This window comes from Thamnophis sirtalis, unplaced genomic scaffold (assembly GCF_051295495.1).
Source record: "Thamnophis sirtalis isolate CommonGarterSnake01/CBP01778 unplaced genomic scaffold, rThaSir2_p1.2 scaffold_2, whole genome shotgun sequence".
In the NCBI taxonomy this organism is placed as follows: domain Eukaryota; kingdom Metazoa; phylum Chordata; class Lepidosauria; order Squamata; family Natricidae; genus Thamnophis; species Thamnophis sirtalis.
The window spans coordinates 85266352-85283232 of NW_028261382.1; the positions used below are offsets into that span (position 1 = coordinate 85266352).

General features: G+C 35.6%; 1 protein-coding gene across 3 annotated transcripts in view; it reads left to right on the forward strand.

Moving 5' to 3' along the window:
* Window positions 1-69: 69 nt before the first annotated feature.
* The window catches only part of OGDH (oxoglutarate dehydrogenase), a 47716-nt gene continuing 30904 nt past the window's right edge, over window positions 70-16881 (forward strand). For 2 of the 3 annotated variants that reach the window (XM_014076535.2, XM_014076537.2), the window contains exons 1-4: window positions 70-147; window positions 5540-5791; window positions 13002-13184; window positions 16534-16636. In XM_014076535.2, the coding sequence (XP_013932010.1) occupies window positions 5567-5791; window positions 13002-13184; window positions 16534-16636 (511 nt within the window). In that variant the 5' untranslated portion in view covers window positions 70-147; window positions 5540-5566. Of the gene's footprint in view, window positions 148-5539; window positions 5792-13001; window positions 13185-16314; window positions 16406-16533; window positions 16637-16881 lie in introns of all 3 variants that reach the window. The other variant, XM_014076536.2, reaches the window with a different exon arrangement.

Consider the following 16881-nt stretch of genomic DNA (forward strand, 5'->3'; position numbering starts at 1 on the left):
GGCCAAAAGGCTTCTCCCTCCCTTTCTAACTCTAGGGCTTGCCTGCGTGCGTGATGACGTAGTGAGCGGCAGAGGCGGGGCCGGCTGTTGGCGCTGTCAAGCCGAGCGCGCGGGGGGCGGCGGAGAACACCGAAGAGGCGCTGCCAGGTAACGGGCCGTGAGGGGGGCACTGGGGGCTGAGGCGCTAAGCGGGCTCCCCGAAAGCCACTGGCGCAGAGAAACTATCGGGGCGGCGACGGCTAACGCCGCCCTTCCCGGAGGCCAGGGCGGTCCTACAGGCCGGCGTGTCCTTGAGGCGACGTCGCTCGGGATGGAACGGTGGATGGATGGGCGAGCGGGCAGTCAGTCAGACCCCGCGCGCCTTCTCGACTATCCCGCGCATGCGCCCTCTCTCCCCCCCTCTCTCTCTCGCTCTCTCCCCCCTCCCTCCCCCCACCTTTTTTTAGTTGGGAGTAATGCCGGCCGGCAGGCTGCCTGGCTGAGTTGGCTTCTTCCGCCTTTGCCCGAACCGGGCCGGACTCCTTTCCCCGGGGCCTCTCAGGTGTGGCAGTTTCTGGGCGGAGGGCTCGGTTAGCCCACCCCCCACCCCTGTCCTTTTATTTTATTTTGAATGAAAGTCACGGGAAGGAGGGGAGGAAGCGGCCAAGCCAGTAATTAAACCTCTTTGAAGTTCCCACTTTGATGAAACAGCAATACTGACAGTGATTTTTGATAGAAAAGTTTTACTATACGCACTTAGTTATCCCTGTGTGGGCTGCAAAATGTGTAGCAGGGACCTTCAGCGGTGTTTTTCAAACTTGGCAACTTTTAAAGGAGGGTATACTTCAACTCCCAGAATTCCCCAGCTGGAAGTTGGAGTCCCACACTTCTTAAAGTTTGGCAGGTTTGAGAAGCGCTGATCTACAGGAAAGTCTTGTTTTCTGCCTAGTAGAGATCCAAATATATGCAGTATGAATCTAGGTACTTCTACGCACATTTAAGCACAAACCATAGGCACCCATCCATGTTTGTGGTTAATCTAGTCGTTGATATGAATTGTTATGGATTGTCAGTCCTGGTCTTTGGTGTAGGATGTTGTGGGGATTCAGCAAACTGTGATTTACTCAATAAATTGTGGCCGAGTGAATCAAAATGTAAATTAAACACACATCAAAGCCTAACAGATTGGGATAGGTCTGAAATATTGTAAAATAAATAAAATATTTGGCCTTCTCGTAAAGACTGGATATCTGGCTCTCTCCCCCTTCTTCCTTATTTTTAATGTACATATTTGCCATACAAGTGAAGGGAGAAAAGTTCAAGTAACACATTGAAGCATATAAAATGAAGATATTTGGGGGGACAGTAACAATGAAATAATATAAATAGTTGTTTTAAAAGTTTTGATTGGCACCCAAAAACCACTAAAAGTGGCACTATTTGTAATTTCCTGTGAAGAATATTCTATAATGAATAGCAACAGAATATACCCCCCATACATGTTTGAGTCTCAGACTTTTAAATGTGAAGGGCAAATGTTGACCAGGTTAGTAAGAATCAGGGAATTCTTTAAACAAAATAAGTCCTTTGGAACCTAGCCAAATATTATTACTGATTATTACTGATGGATATAAGAGAACCACTTTGGTGTAATGGTAAAAGCAAATTGTGGGTGACTTTGGGCCAGCCACTTTCTTTGAGCTTTAGGAAGGAGGCTATAGTAAACCTCTTCTGAAAATCCTTGCCAAGAAAACTGCAGGCAGTCACCAGGTGTCAACATCGACTTGAAGGCACTCCACAACATCTGTAAATTGAGCCATTCCTGCTAGAACCTAACCACTGTACCATATAGTATTTGTCATTTTGTGCATAACACATTGTGCTCAACTAAAATTAAATTAGCAGAATCTGTACTTCAGCTTCCTGTGGGAACTTATCCATTGTCTTTGTCAGTTGTGTGACTCAGGCCATTGCATTAAAACTATAATATTACTTGTGATATTATATGTTATATGAAGATAGCAATTATGATTCATAAAGGTAGTTTTATAGTGTTTCATGAACTCAGTCAAAGTGTTGTAAGGGGCCCTAGAAGATAAGAAGTGTGTTAAAGACAATAAAAGGCTGAGCCAATAGCAGATATACTATTAATGTCAGTATATATTAGGCACTTAGTATTTGGTGCATGTTGCAGGAAGAAGATAAAGAGGTAAGCATTGGACATTTGGTTCAGTTACAAGAAGGAGAAATGACAGAAATAGCCAGTGTGGTTACTATACCTCATGGAAAAACAAAGTTACCTCCGTATACAGTTTTCTTTGCCAAGGTCACAGTGTTCAGTTGAGATGCCCTTCCTTGTGTAGTTAGTTATAAGGAAGGAAATCTCAACTAATGAGATTTTATCTCACTTAAAATATAGGTTACTGTATGGAAAATTGTAAGTGTCTGTTGTTCCACGTATAAGGTCCTAATTATTAAACTTGCATAGATTCTTATCAGGCTAGATGAAGTCTTGTCAATTGTATTTCTTGTTTTATATTCAGAGCTACTTTAAAATGCTGCTTCTCTTGTCCTTGTGTTGTTCGGTGATCTCTTTACAATAATGATAACGGAAGCTTGCAGTGCCCTTTTATGAGAACTTGGTTCTGGAACCACCAAACCATATGACTGAGCTGCAGATTTCTTGTGTAGTTTTCAAATAAATAGACTTAAATAAATTGTACTGTATGCTTTGTGCTGAGGTAGTTTTTCCAAGTCTCATCATTCTTCCTTTTGTGTAAATACATAATGAACTGCCATTGAGCCAGATCATTTTATTAGTAAAGTAATTCAGATTACTCAGGGATGTATACTATTCACTTTATCAGTTGAATATAATATTGAATATCACTTAGAGACAGTATGCTCTCTCTTTAACTATTCATGACATTTAAACCAGGGCAAAATGAATATTGGTGTTTGTGTATTATAACTAAGTAGATCTCTTTGAAACAAGAGGCTTAAGGAAGTATTATTTGTGTCCTCCAAACATACTTTTTAATACTAAAATGTCATACTACTGTATAAATTGTCTTAAAAGTACCTTAGGATTCTTCATAGTATGTAATCACAGAAAGGACTGTGATTCCCACTTAGCCACAAAAATTCTGAATGGGATGGAAGTCATCAGAATGCTCCTTTTCTTTGTAAAGGGATCTTGAAAATGGTTCAGCTGAGTTAGTGAATGAGAGTTGATTCCTTGCACCCAGCTTTCTGTCACATGTGTAAGAGTATCATCAAGATGTTCAAGAGCATATTATTGTACGTTTATTAAAGACCTCTATCCCAATTGGTCTCATCTATCAATACTGTGTTTGTACATATTTCCTCCATGAAATTAGAAGGATTCATCTTCAGACAAATTATGGAGTAAAATAGTGGTATCAAGATAGAGCAGATGCAAATGTAGCAATCATGTTTTGTATTAATTGTATCCATTCAGATGAATTAGCCAATAACATTGCCTCTTGTTAAAGGGTAATGGCAGGGTAAATTAATTTGACAATTTAATTTGCCAAGAAACTCTCCTTTTTCTTTTTCAAATACTGCTTTAAATAAAGGTTTCCATTTTCTAATTTCCAGAACAATCATGCTTGATTTGGGTTGCAAAACCAGTAAAATTAGGCTTCCATATGATTATTGAAAATAGGCACATGATAATCATGAGCCTGGAACAGTAGCTTACCTACTAAGAATTAAGATAATGATTTGAAAGCAACTTGTATTGTTTGGATATTGTATATCTATATTTATCAGTGGGGCCCAAGGAAATTAAATATTTAAAATAAACATAAAACTATTATCTCAAGGGAAACTAAAGCATGGCAGTATTCTATAGTTTAATAATTTAAATAGAATCTTTGATTAGTTTTATATTCATGATACACTTAACAATTAAGTTAAGTAGATGATTGAGAAATGAATAGATTTTAAAATAACTGATTTAGCTAAAGCAACGAGTTTCAAAGAATATTTTTATAATGAACTTCATTTAAAATTTTTAAAAGTCAAGTTAAAATCTATCATAAACTATGAACTATTTTAAGTCTAATAAATACTGTATAGTAACTAGAAACAAGTAATTTTTGATAGTTGCACATATGTTTATTAGTTGCACAGTATGTTTATTAGTAGTGACCAGAGTTTTGAATTCAGTTTTAAAATGTGTTCTTTGTAGAATGAAGGAGCACAAACATAATACCTCTTTAAAATAGTTGCAACTTTTCCCAGCTTAGTGTACAACTTCAAAACTATTCAGGTGTTTTAAAGATTTTTTAAACAGGTACTATGTTCATAGTCCCAGATGCACTGAAGCATGATTTTTTTAATTGAATTCACATTACTGAAATCAGGATGTAGTGATTACTGACTACAAGGATGAGTGAATCTATATATATAAAAGCCAAATCCACTCACTCATCACGAAATCTCCAGAACTGTAAAGCCTACAAACTTGAAATTTGGCATGTATGTTCCTCTTGGCTTCTAGGTGCTCGCTAAGAAAGATTTTTTTGAAATGACCATCAGATCATTAGTATTTCTTATACAGTATTTTTATATGTAGATTAACACGCCCTGATGCTAAGGAGGTAGACTGAGGGAGAGAAGGGGATAGGATAAGAGAGGATTCTGTGGGGCAAGCCTGTGGGAGAGAAGGGATAGGATAGAAGAGGCTTCTGGGCAAGCCTGAGGGAGAGAAGAAGATAGGAGAGGATCAATGGGGCCAGCTTGAGGGAGAGAAGGGGATAACATAGGAGAGGCCTCTGTGGGACAAGCCTGAGGGAGAGAAGGCGGGAGGGATAAGAGAGGCTTCTGTGAGACCAATCTTACAGAGAGAGAAGGGGATAAGATAAGAGAGGTCTCTGTGGGGCCAGATGAGGGAGAGAAGGGGGAGAGGAGAGGCTTCTGCTGTAAGTGTCAATTTATAGGCCCGATCACATAGTTTCATAGCAGAGCACAGATATCCAGCTAGTAATATAATATATTTCCTCTAATAATATGGCCTGTGAGCCATTAAAATATAGACAATAATAAACTTAAGTTATCCTTTAAGGAGTCCTAAGATTGTTACTGTTTTTGTTGAAGAACTAAACACTATTACTATTTTGGACTGTTTCATGTTGGAATTCTTCAAGCTGCCTTGTATTGTGTGACAGCCATCTCTTAGTAAGGGAAAGTTAGCATTGAAACAGTTATTATTTATTTAGCAGCATTGAAATAGTGAATGGATTCATTGAGAGTTCATGGGGGAAACCTGGACGAGTGTGAATAGATGGTAGATAGAGAATGCTGTCTGGAAAATATTGTACATGTTCTACAAGTGAAAGCTTTTGGGATAAGGAAACAGCATGAACTAGAGGGATTCTCAATCAGATCCACCATATCTCTTATATTCTCCATGTGAATAGTGAAAGACTCTAAATATAAATCAACATAGTCTTTGTGTTGACTGCTTGATTAATTTAATAATCTATTTACTTTTGTTTAATCCCTGACTCTGTTTGTTTTTTTTTCCCAACAGGAACCTGTCTGTTGCTGCAGGACAAAAATGTTTCACTTAAGGACTTGTGCTAGTAAGCTAAGGCCATTGACTGCCTCACAGACTATTAAGACAGTTTCTCAAAACAAACCACCACCAGCACCAAGGACGTTTCAGCAGATCAGGTGCTACAGTGCACCTGTTGCTGCTGAGCCATTTTTGAGTGGGACTAGTTCAAATTATGTGGAGGAAATGTACTATGCTTGGTTGGAAAATCCAAAAAGTGTACATAAGGTAAGGCGTAGCCTCCCTAGAATAAAGCTTTTTCTTCTGCCCTTTGGTACTCATGGTTTAAGGCTAAACATTCTCAGGTTAGTAGAGTTGGCCATAGCAGAAGCTCCACCTTGAAGATGATACTGGAACCTTTCAATTCATTCCAGTTCTACGGAAACATGGTCAACACAGCACAGAATTGATGAGAAAGGCAACATTGGAACAAATTTGTGAAGTTTGTGATCATCTTCCTCTGAAGAATTATTCTCCTAATTTTGTCAAAGATACCAAAAAAGAGCAATTTCCCTTCATTATTATCTGAGGAATCACAAAACATCTGTGGATCTTTGCTTCTGAAGTAATAGAAATGGATTATGGATTGTAGAAAATTTATACTGTTTATATTTTTATATTCTGTACTGTTGTATAATGACTCTATACTGTTTATACTATTTTATTATTTCAAACCAAATTCAAGAACTAGTGCAAGGTACAGTTTACAAGGGCTGATATTATTTAGCTGTAGCTGGTGCTAACAGTTTTATATGCCACAACATACCAGAGGATAAAACGACCTTATGAGATGCATAGCTGGTCCTATTTTTCTATTGCTTTGTTTGAAAACTATATAATAGAGGACTCATTACTGGTTACTGCTTTGTTTGAAAACTATATAATAGAGGACTCAGTACTGGTTACTGCTTTGAGGAAGAAATCCTTTGAATTGGACAGCTAAATGTGGCCATGAGAAAGAATTGGGCTGGAATAGGATATGAAGTCCATAATTCTCAATTGGATTTAATTGGTGATCATCACATATTTGAACTTTGAGTTGCTGTTCGCAACTCAAGGTAGTTGCAACACCAATAGATTCTCTCAACGTTTCTTAGAGAAAGTAGTCCCTTCCTCATGAGATAAGACAATAAAAACCTGGTGACTTGTTTGAAGGTCAGAGATTTATGGCATAGTAATCAGGTCTGCTGACCATTGTAAAACTGGCTAATTCAACATGCAATTTCCAAGGTTATGACAGAGCAAAAGGGAAATAGAGATAGAGATAGAATTCATGTTAGAGATAGTTCATGGATAAGCATTACAATAACTTTTGGTCTGAAGCACTTAAATACTATAGACTATTTAGGAGAAATGCAAAATAACACAAACTCAGTTGGCTGATTACATTGACTGGTATTGGTCTATTGAAATGTACCTGTATTTTTTCACTGATTCCATACTTCACCAACTGTCACTGAAAAATGAAGCATCATAAAACAATATTGCTACTTACTGGGCATCATAATTTGCATCACTTTTCCCCCCAGAATATACACCATTTATAAACATCCATAAAGTGCTGTAGAAATTAAGGTTCCTCTATTCGGTAGGGAAACATTCTGAAAATACAGCTTGGATTCTCCCTCTATTTTTTAGAGTTTCATATTTAAATATAAAAGTTCAGATCCAAATGTTCTCTTTTGGACTTTATTTTCTGTATAATGAGAAAAATAGAATGGTTTGCAAATAAAATCTGATATACATGTTTCTATGCTACCTAAATTATAGTTTCTAGATTACTTAAAATCATAAAATCAAACCAGGATAAAAAGAGCCACTGTACAATATTATCCACTCAACTAACTAGGTTTCTCATCAAAGAGCAGACCAACCCTTCCCCCCCCCCACCCAATTTGGATGCTTTAAATCAGAATTGGGAAACCTATTGCCATAAGACATTACTGAATATGATTGATTCAGTCTGCCTCAAGCAGCCAATAGTGAGGAATGCTGAGATACTTTTAAAAACATATTCCGTAACTCCATTCTAAATGCTCCCTCTCACTTTTTTCCAATAATTAAACACAATTTACTCTATAATTTCATTTGAATCTTTCTCCAATACCTCTTTGCAATAAAAGACTTGTTATATTTTACCCCTTCCCATCCCCCTGTTATTCTTTTGAAAACATCTCTCTCTACTTTCTTTCTATGCTATATATAATATATTCCTTGTTCATTATATTTGGGTAATCATTTTGTTCAGTATAGTATACCTTTTATATCTATACATTCCTGTAATTATCCTTCCGATCTGGATTTTTTCTTTTAATGTTTTTAGATCATCTGCATTTTTACATTAGCATATCACAGTCTCTAAAATTATTAGCGGAAAATATTGTCTCTTCCTGTCAGCCCCACTAGATAGACCAGACCAGGATTCAATTCCACAGGCAGACTAAAGCTATTTTTATTGAGATTGGCTGTAATAAAAGAAACTTGCAAGTCTGATTATTCTGTTCCACCTCATCCTTTTAGTTCAGCAAATTAAGGAGCAGTCTGTCTAAACTGCTTCAAAATGTTACCTTGTTCTGAATTTTAAAAATTCTTCAGCCCCTTTTGCTTAGGCAACAGATCCTGCATACATTCATTAAAATCACCTTCCTTCTTTTCTACGCTTCTTCCCTGCGCAACTTAATGATCTCTAGGTAAGAAGACGGAAATTTATTCCTAGGAAAGGCCTTTAACCCATGGCATAATCCCAGTCATCTGCTGCAATTGATAGAACCAAATCTGACAAAGGGCAGTGTTTGTAATATTTTAGACTTAGATAAGCAGAGAGTTACATGTAGCTTCCCATGCTCTCTTCTTTGGCATAGGATGCTGCTTACATCATTCATGGCATATGATACTGCTTTTCAAATCTTTTACAGGCTCTCCAAATCAAATGAAATGCCATTCTATGTTCTACCCTGTTTTTTTCACTTACAGAAGTTCTCCCTACTCTCAAGATAGCTTGGCCAATTTTCATTACCATCTAAGGGATTTAATACAGGCTATTCCCCGTTCTGTGTCACCTAACTCAAAACTCCATGTTTTCTTTACAACATTTGCAAATGCTTTGTTTCCTATCCTTTAAAAAATGGGTAAAATGAAAACTAGAATGGCAGAGGAATTTCAACAAATCTTAAGAGTATTGTTTGCTACTAAAGAGAAGGTTTACTAGTCCAGGTTTTTCTCCCTTGGGGCAGAAGGAGGCTATTAGATTTGCTCTGATTGTTTACATGTGAATATTTGGGTTCTTAGCAAAAGATTTACTTAATAGTTGTTTAGCCTTGCCCTAACTCACCACGTGTCTCTTTTGAGGTAGAGGCCAGGTATTCTAATCTCAGAACAGTTGTTTGCTGAGATCAAGAGGAGGATGGTGGTTGGAGAAATAAGACCTACTTTATCATTGAAAGGAAACTGCCTGACTGACCTCTCGATCTTTGAATTGAACTATGTAATTGCACTCTTACCTAAAGTAAAAGAAGAATATAACATCTACATGGGGAGGAATCATATAACTTGACCACTGGTTTAACTAATCACTTCTTTGCTAAGCCTGTCAACAGTAAAATGTGATCCAATGCTAATTCCTGAAATTGCTTTATAATTAGCGTTCCACAGATTGCTAGAGTTTATCATCATTGAATATTGAATAGGAGGTTGCAAAAACTAGCCTGGCCAGGGAAATGACTTAGTAGTCCTAAAGAGTTTTATAATTCAGCTGCACTTGTGGTTTTTTTGTAGGTTTAATTTGTTTCAGAAGACCAGGAAATGTCTGTAGAAGCAGTTTATTATTCTCTGTTCAGTTTCTATTCATAGTTGGACTATGCTACTATCCTCCACAGAAAGAGAACGAAGGAAAGTAGGATGGTGCTGTTGAACAAATGCAAAATATATATTTTTTTCTCTTGGATTAAGGCAGTCACAAGATTAACAGTAAAATCTAGAATAGTTTTTTTAATGGCTTGAGATGTACTTTAGAATAGTGATCATGTAATAATTGTCTGAACTATGAATTATATGTTATATTGTAGGTTTTGTGTTGCTTTCATTTCCTCTGTTCCACTAATATGCACAATATTAATATGCACAAGTGTAGCATTTAGAATCAACAGTATTCCTACAATCATTTCTGTCAACAATTTAGAACTGCTTGAGCCATTGAAGAGAAATAAAGAATTTAGAATGCTCCTTTATAGAAAAAAAAACCTATATCTGTGCTTGCAGCTTAGGCATTTTTTTTTCTTTTTAAATGTTTCATAAGTTAATTTTCCCTCATATTTTGAATACCTAATAGCAGCATCAGGTATTCAGGGATCAAAAAATTATTTTGGTTTTCTTTATTCTGTGATGCTGAATATTATGAATTTCATCATGCCATATCTTGCATCATGTTAGGTACCAACAGTTGAAGCGCTTACATGTTTGCAGTATAAACATGGTTTATTTATAGTAGCTGAGTATTAATAAAAAATATAATTAAGCATTTTGTGCGCTTCCTCTCCTTTGCCCTGTTTATAGCCACTAGTCCTAGTATTGTAAGAATAATTATAAGCTTTCATATTGCTGCATTTTATGTTTCCTAAAGATTTTCTTTTAAATTAAATTGTTAATGAAGTATTGATTAAATAGAGACCATAGTGGAGAGGCTATGAAGAAATAGTATTCTTTGTCCTAACCAATGTTTGGTTAGCACAATGCCCTGTCATATGTTGTCACATTTTATGATGGTCAATTGAGTAATTTATTGCAATGGGGTCAAAGTTTCATATCAGGACTTGTGAGTTCATTTGATGTTTCACTGCTTTGAATCTGGCAAAGCAATAAGTGGCAACCTTATCAAAACAAGGAGTACTGAGAGCTGTTTTGTCTGGGGTTTTGAAAAGATAAATTCTTTTATGTCATGACAAAGCATGGGCTAATTATTTATTAGTTATTTTTAATCCCGCTTTACAATTTAACTAAAATTGGCAAACATACCTAATACTATTCCTTCCTCCTATTTTCCTCACAACAGTAATGCCGGGTGGGGAATTGGGTTGAGAGCTTGACTGATCCAAAGTCACCTACCAGCTTTCTTGCCTAAGGCAGGACTTGAACTCACAGTCTCCTGGTTTCTAGCCTGGAACCTTAACCACTATACCAGAAATGCATTAACTGGGTCCAAAGCTATGCAGCCCCTTGGGAATCATTTGGAAGAGAACTTTGATCCCAAGAAAAGGTGTAGTTGCTTTTAAACCAATGCTTCTCAAACCCAGCTAAATTACACAAAATTGGATAGTGGTGATTTTCTTTTAGGTAAAAACAGGCAAACCTATTAATGGTTTAGCAGAGTAGATGATTCAGCACAAAATGTTGTGAAAAATAACTATTCAGAGATCTTCTAGTTAACAGTTCACAATTTATATTCTGTGGTGTGGTAGCTGAGGAGACCCTGATGCAATTATTACCCTGTTCAAGCACCTATGTGCATGAAATAGAGCTTCCACTCTTGTCTTCATAAAAACCATAACATGAAACTGTTTTCTGAACCTGAACATGTTTTTGGTAATGAAGGAAAAGTTCAGGAAGCATTCTTTTAAAAAATTGCAGATTGTTGCCACCTTTTTTATTGTTTGTGAATCACATCTGAAGCACTGCACAATCATAGCCAGAGTCTGGTTTTTTCCCCCAAGATTAATGTTGGTATGTCCTGATTTTGTCTTGAATACAGTAGTTGGGTGATACACCGTTTACATAAAAAAAATAAAGCTGAAAATAGTATCAGTAGGAAAAAATGGGGAATGATACCACTACAGTATGAAATTAGCAGGAATTCATGAGATATCTTTTTCTCTTTTGACATCCAATGAACCTTTTTTTAATAATTGTGTATATGTTTATGGAGATCCTCAGTCATCCAGGTCAGGGTTATTCCAAAGGTGCTTTTTTCAAGAGGCAACTGGACTTTCTGTTTTTTCTTTGAAGACTTTTCGCTTTTCATCCAAGAAGCTTGGATAAGAAGTGAAACGTCTTCAAAGAAAAACCAGAAAGTCCAGTTGTCTCTTGAAAAAAGCATCTTTGGAATAACCCTGACCTGGGTGATTGAGGATCTCCATAAAAAGCACCTTCGGGACAATAGTGCATATGATTATCAGATTCCTATATTTATTTTTTGCCCATTTTACATGGATACGACTTGTATAACAGCTAAAGGTAAAAAAATTCAATAGAACTTGGCAATATTTAAATTTGAGAAGCAAAGTAACTTTTTTCTTACCTAAATTTCATTTGAGAACCTAATCTTTTTTAATGGGGGAGAATATGAATAAACTATGTCTCTTAGTGTAAAGAAGTGAGATTATTAAAATAATCTGTGTATGAGTTGTTACTATTGTTTCCTAACCAACACTAACCAGGGCAAAATCCTGTATCATAGAATGGAAAATATATTTCTTATATGTACATAATTAGCAACATTTGGTAACTGCTTTGTGTTTGGTTATTTGTTGATTTCCAAGAACATAATGCTGGTCCTAAGCATAGCTTTTCCATTTAACTTTCGTTCATATATATGTCAGAAGCAAGCCTGAAATTTTTTTTTAGTAATCATGCAGGTGTTTTAAAGTTCCTATTGGAACCTATGAATCTTACTTTCCTTGCTGTGCTCAATTAGCCTTCACAGTTTGATCAGTACAACAACACTAGAGATGCATTGAACTGTTTTTGGTGTATTCTTGTAAACTCCTGCCTTTCAAATTGGACTAAACAGAGAAAGAGATGTAACTCTTCAGATTTTGATCTTTGTCTATTTCAATCTGTTTATTTTTATTTTCCAGATAGATATCCTTTTTTCTTCTACAGGTTGTCTTGGACTTAACAACCACTATTGGGACCAGAATTTCTGTTGCAAGGGGGTTGTTAAGTAATTCAGACTGATTTTATGACCTTTTTTCATGGTTATTAATGGAATAACTCTAGTAGTTAAGTGAATCTGACTTCCCCATTGACTTTGCTTGTTGGAATCTGACTGGGATGGTTACAAATTGCAATCATATGACAGCAGGACACTGCATCCATCATAAATACTGTACATGCCAATTGCCAAGGGCCTAAATTTTGCTCACATGACTGTGGGGATGCTGCAGTAGTTGTGAGTGGGAGGACCAGTTATAAGTCACTTTTTTCAATACTGTTGTAATGTCAATCAATCGCTAAAGGAATAGTTGTAAGTCAAAGACTATCGTTGATATGCTCTACAAATCTTATATGAAATGAATTAAGGGGAGACAGTAAGACTCTGGCTTTTAACTACATTTTGGGTAGTACTACTATAGAAGTTATAGAAATTTGATTTTGTTAAAATAGATATAAGTTGTTTGGAGAAGTAATTCCCTATAAAATGGACTTTTATTTTTATTTGCTTTAGTCATGGGACATATTCTTTCGCAATGCCAATGCTGGAGCTGCTCCAGGTACTGCTTACCAAAGCCCCCCTCTATTAAATACCAGCCTATCAACCCTGGCACAGTCTCTGGTTCAAGCACAGCCAAATGTAGATAAGCTGGTGGAAGATCATCTTGCAGTCCAATCACTTATCAGGGCATATCAGGTAAGGGTGTGGGTTTTCTTTTTTTTTAATGGTTTATTTTTAAATTTTATGTGTGGTAACTAATTATTGTTTCAGATGTAAGATTTAAACTTAAATAGAATGAAGCATTTTTGGTCAACTTGCTTTACTTTTTATTCCAATCACTGAACCAGAGGTATAACAAATGAAACAAACCAAAACATGAGCAAGATAACTGATGCTTGGTTGTGTGTCTTGTTTTACAAACAGTAGAGCAAAATTTGCACACTCCTAGAAACTGAATCACACTGTCCTTATAATAGCATCTGTACATAGAATAATCTGAATTGCTTCAGATTGTTTTGTAAAATAGAGAATAATAAGGAGGGCATTTGCATCCTTATAGAAATGCAGTATAGCAGGATTTAGTCTTAGTTCATATTCGAGTGGTTTTTAAAAAAAAATAACAATAACAATAGCACTTAGACTTATATATCACTTCACAGTGCTTTACAGCTTTCTCTAAGCGGTTTAGAGTCAGCATATTGTCCCCAACAATCTGGGTCCTCATTTTACCCACCTCAGAAGGAAGTAAGGTTGAGTCAAATATGATCATTGGACTAATTCTTAGTCTTATTGACATTTCTTACTTCATTTCGGGTATTTTTTAGTATGGTTGTGCAAATAAAATTGCTAAGATCTTAGGAGATTCCTACAATATTTTAAAAAATTGAACAGATTTGAAAAAGTTATTTAATTGCATATTATTGTATTCAAAGCTTTTTCAAAGCCTTTTTTCCTCCCTTGATTTAAAACTGGTTTTTGTTACTTCATTTTTCCTACTCTCTATTCTCCTTGAGATGGATCATAAAGCATTAATTGAAAATGTGTAACAGCTTCATATTTCAGAAAATTGCCGACTTAAGAATATGATTTCTGTCATTATATTGTTCACATTTTAAAATCAAATAGCTGCTGTGGTAAATTGCTTTATTCACACATATGTGTTTTATTTTATACAGTAATACTAGTCATAAAAAGATTCATTGACTAGAAGAACGGACCTGAACTTTTGAGACTTATCACTTACAGTGCTTCAGAAAAAAAAAAGTCAGATGAAACAGCTTTTTCAATATGCAGTTTTATGCAGTGCCTTTATGCAGCATTTAATCTGTGTAATTAACCTAATTGACTTGTTACAATGGGCAGGAGTAAAAAAAAAAGGAACTTAATAGAGTAGTGATAATCTGACTGGGTAAATCTTCTGCCCTTGAGACCATCTGGCATAGTCTCTTAATCCCAGATGGGACATTCCATTGCTGTCAAGAATCAGGTATATGGAGCCCTGTTCCATAAGCATCTTTTAGAAACAATTTTTCCTTATAACAAAATTAAGTTTTGCTTTGAGGTAGCACAGTTTGAAAGATATACCTTCAGTGAAATTCTATAAAAATATATGAATAATAAGAACATTATTCTTATTTATAAAACTAAAAGGAAAATAATAATTTTGTTGTGGTTAAAATTGTTCATTGTGGATCAGGTAAGCTAGCTACCATACTTAGTCATATTTCTAGATATAACATTGATTTTTGAATCTGCATACTGGTCCTGCCACTCAAATTGCATTGCCCAAATTGTTTTTATGAGAACAGTTACATGAGACCTTTTATTATTACAAAGAGAGAGGTGACAGGATTTTCTTAAAGTTTAGTTTATACAAAAGATTTCTAGTTAAAATATTGTACATAAATATAGAGAAAAATACCTTAGCAGAATCAGTTCCAGAGAAATCATTATGTCTTAATAAGATATGTTCTACCCTTGCTAGACTAAGAAGTATGTACACAAATGAAGAAATTACAATACATCACCCAAGATTTTATCTATTCACCTTCTTCACATTTCTATCAGTTACACAGACAGTGTTAAAAATCCAGTCACTTGTGGCTTCATCTCTGTTGTTATTTTCCAACATTAGAATCAATAAACCCAGTAAACAGGAGAATTAGAATTAAATTGAGCTAATGTAAATTACATTCTCTGTACGACTGTCTCAGAATAAACTTGTAATCATTGGCTACAGAAATTGTTTTTCTGTTTTCCAAATGAGCGTTGTTATAATGAGCCATAAATGTACATTATTGTGGTGAGCTTTTATTAGTCTATTTCCTATGTTAAAAAAATAAATATTTTGCTGCCTAACAATAATATTCATAACCTCAAGTATATTGATTAGGATTGGCATCATTTCACAAAATATGATGGTGAATAACCCTATAATTAACATTTAAATATTTGTTGCGGACAAATCAATGTGATACTCAAATAGTAGATTGAATGAAATAAGGAGCAAAGATCTCCATTTTGCAATACTGTCTAAACATCTTATTTCAACAGATCTTAAACTAAGGCTTATTCAATAAAGAATAATATTTTGGATTTATTGGACTTAATTGCATTGTATTAAAATGGAATTTATTGTATTGTTGGTGATGCAATGAGAATGTTTCCCTCAAACATATTTTCCCTTGTGTTTCTTTTTAGTTTTTTTTCTGTGAAGAAGTCTATCTCTCTTTCTCTTTTTGTGTGTGCATGTCTGTATTCAGATGTCCACATCCATTTGGGCTATGTATCTATATATAGAAATTAGCCACTGGACAAAAGAAATTGATTTCCCAAGTCCTTCCTATTTCTAAGGGAATTGGTCTTCAACACTGGAAAGATAAATTTATGGCCCCAATTACTTAGTGGTCTGAAGACTTGATACTATTTGCAACGTAGAAATGTGTTGCTTTTAGCAATAAATTGTATGTCAATTATTTAGTTATAATTATAATTTATGTTATAATTTCATGAAACTTTTGTATAAAATTGTATATGTACATGTAAATGTATATATCCTTTTATTTTTTTTTTTGTTTTTTTCTTTTTTTTTCAGTTTAAATAAACGAAGGGAAATTTTAAAGTACTGTCACAAGATGTTTACTAAATACATCAAATTTTCTTACTTCAAGAAAAAAATACTTTTGTATATAAATGTAAGATAGTTTTTCATAAATTCATAATTCTGTTGAAATACAACAGCGTGGATTTGGATAAATTCAATATTCCTGCAATGGGGAGGATGATTGTTGCCTAATTTCGTGACTAATTTTGTTGTTGTTTCTAGGTCAGGGGTCACCACATTGCCAAGCTTGATCCTCTCGGCATTAGTTGTGTAAATTTTGATGATTCGACAGTAACTGATTCGCCAAACATTGGTGAGAATTATTCTGCAAGTTGAATACAACGTTTAACTTTTATACCCCTTTCCTTTCCATCTCTCCCCCCCTCCCCCATTCCCTCTTTTGGTTTCCACTATCCTCTTCATTTCTGGCCCATTTCATAGATTCGAGGGCATCATGTAGCCCAGCTCGATCCATTGGGCATCTTGGATGCTGATCTGGACTCTTCCGTTCCAGCTGATATTATCACTTCCGCAGACAAACTGGGTGAGGGCTCCCAAAAGCAGCTAGTGCCGCATCGCTTGGGCTCCTCTCTCACTTTCACAGCTTCTAGATAGATTGCTTCACTAAATTTGAAGGGAAAAGTCTTAAGTTTCCTTTCTAATGATCACTTTTTTTAAAAAAAGGAATGTTGGCAGCGTTTATCTGTCCCTAGTCACTTACCACTGTAGCCTCAAATAATTACATCCCCAGTTCGAGACTGCTTGCAGTCTCCTCTTTACAGTCCTTGT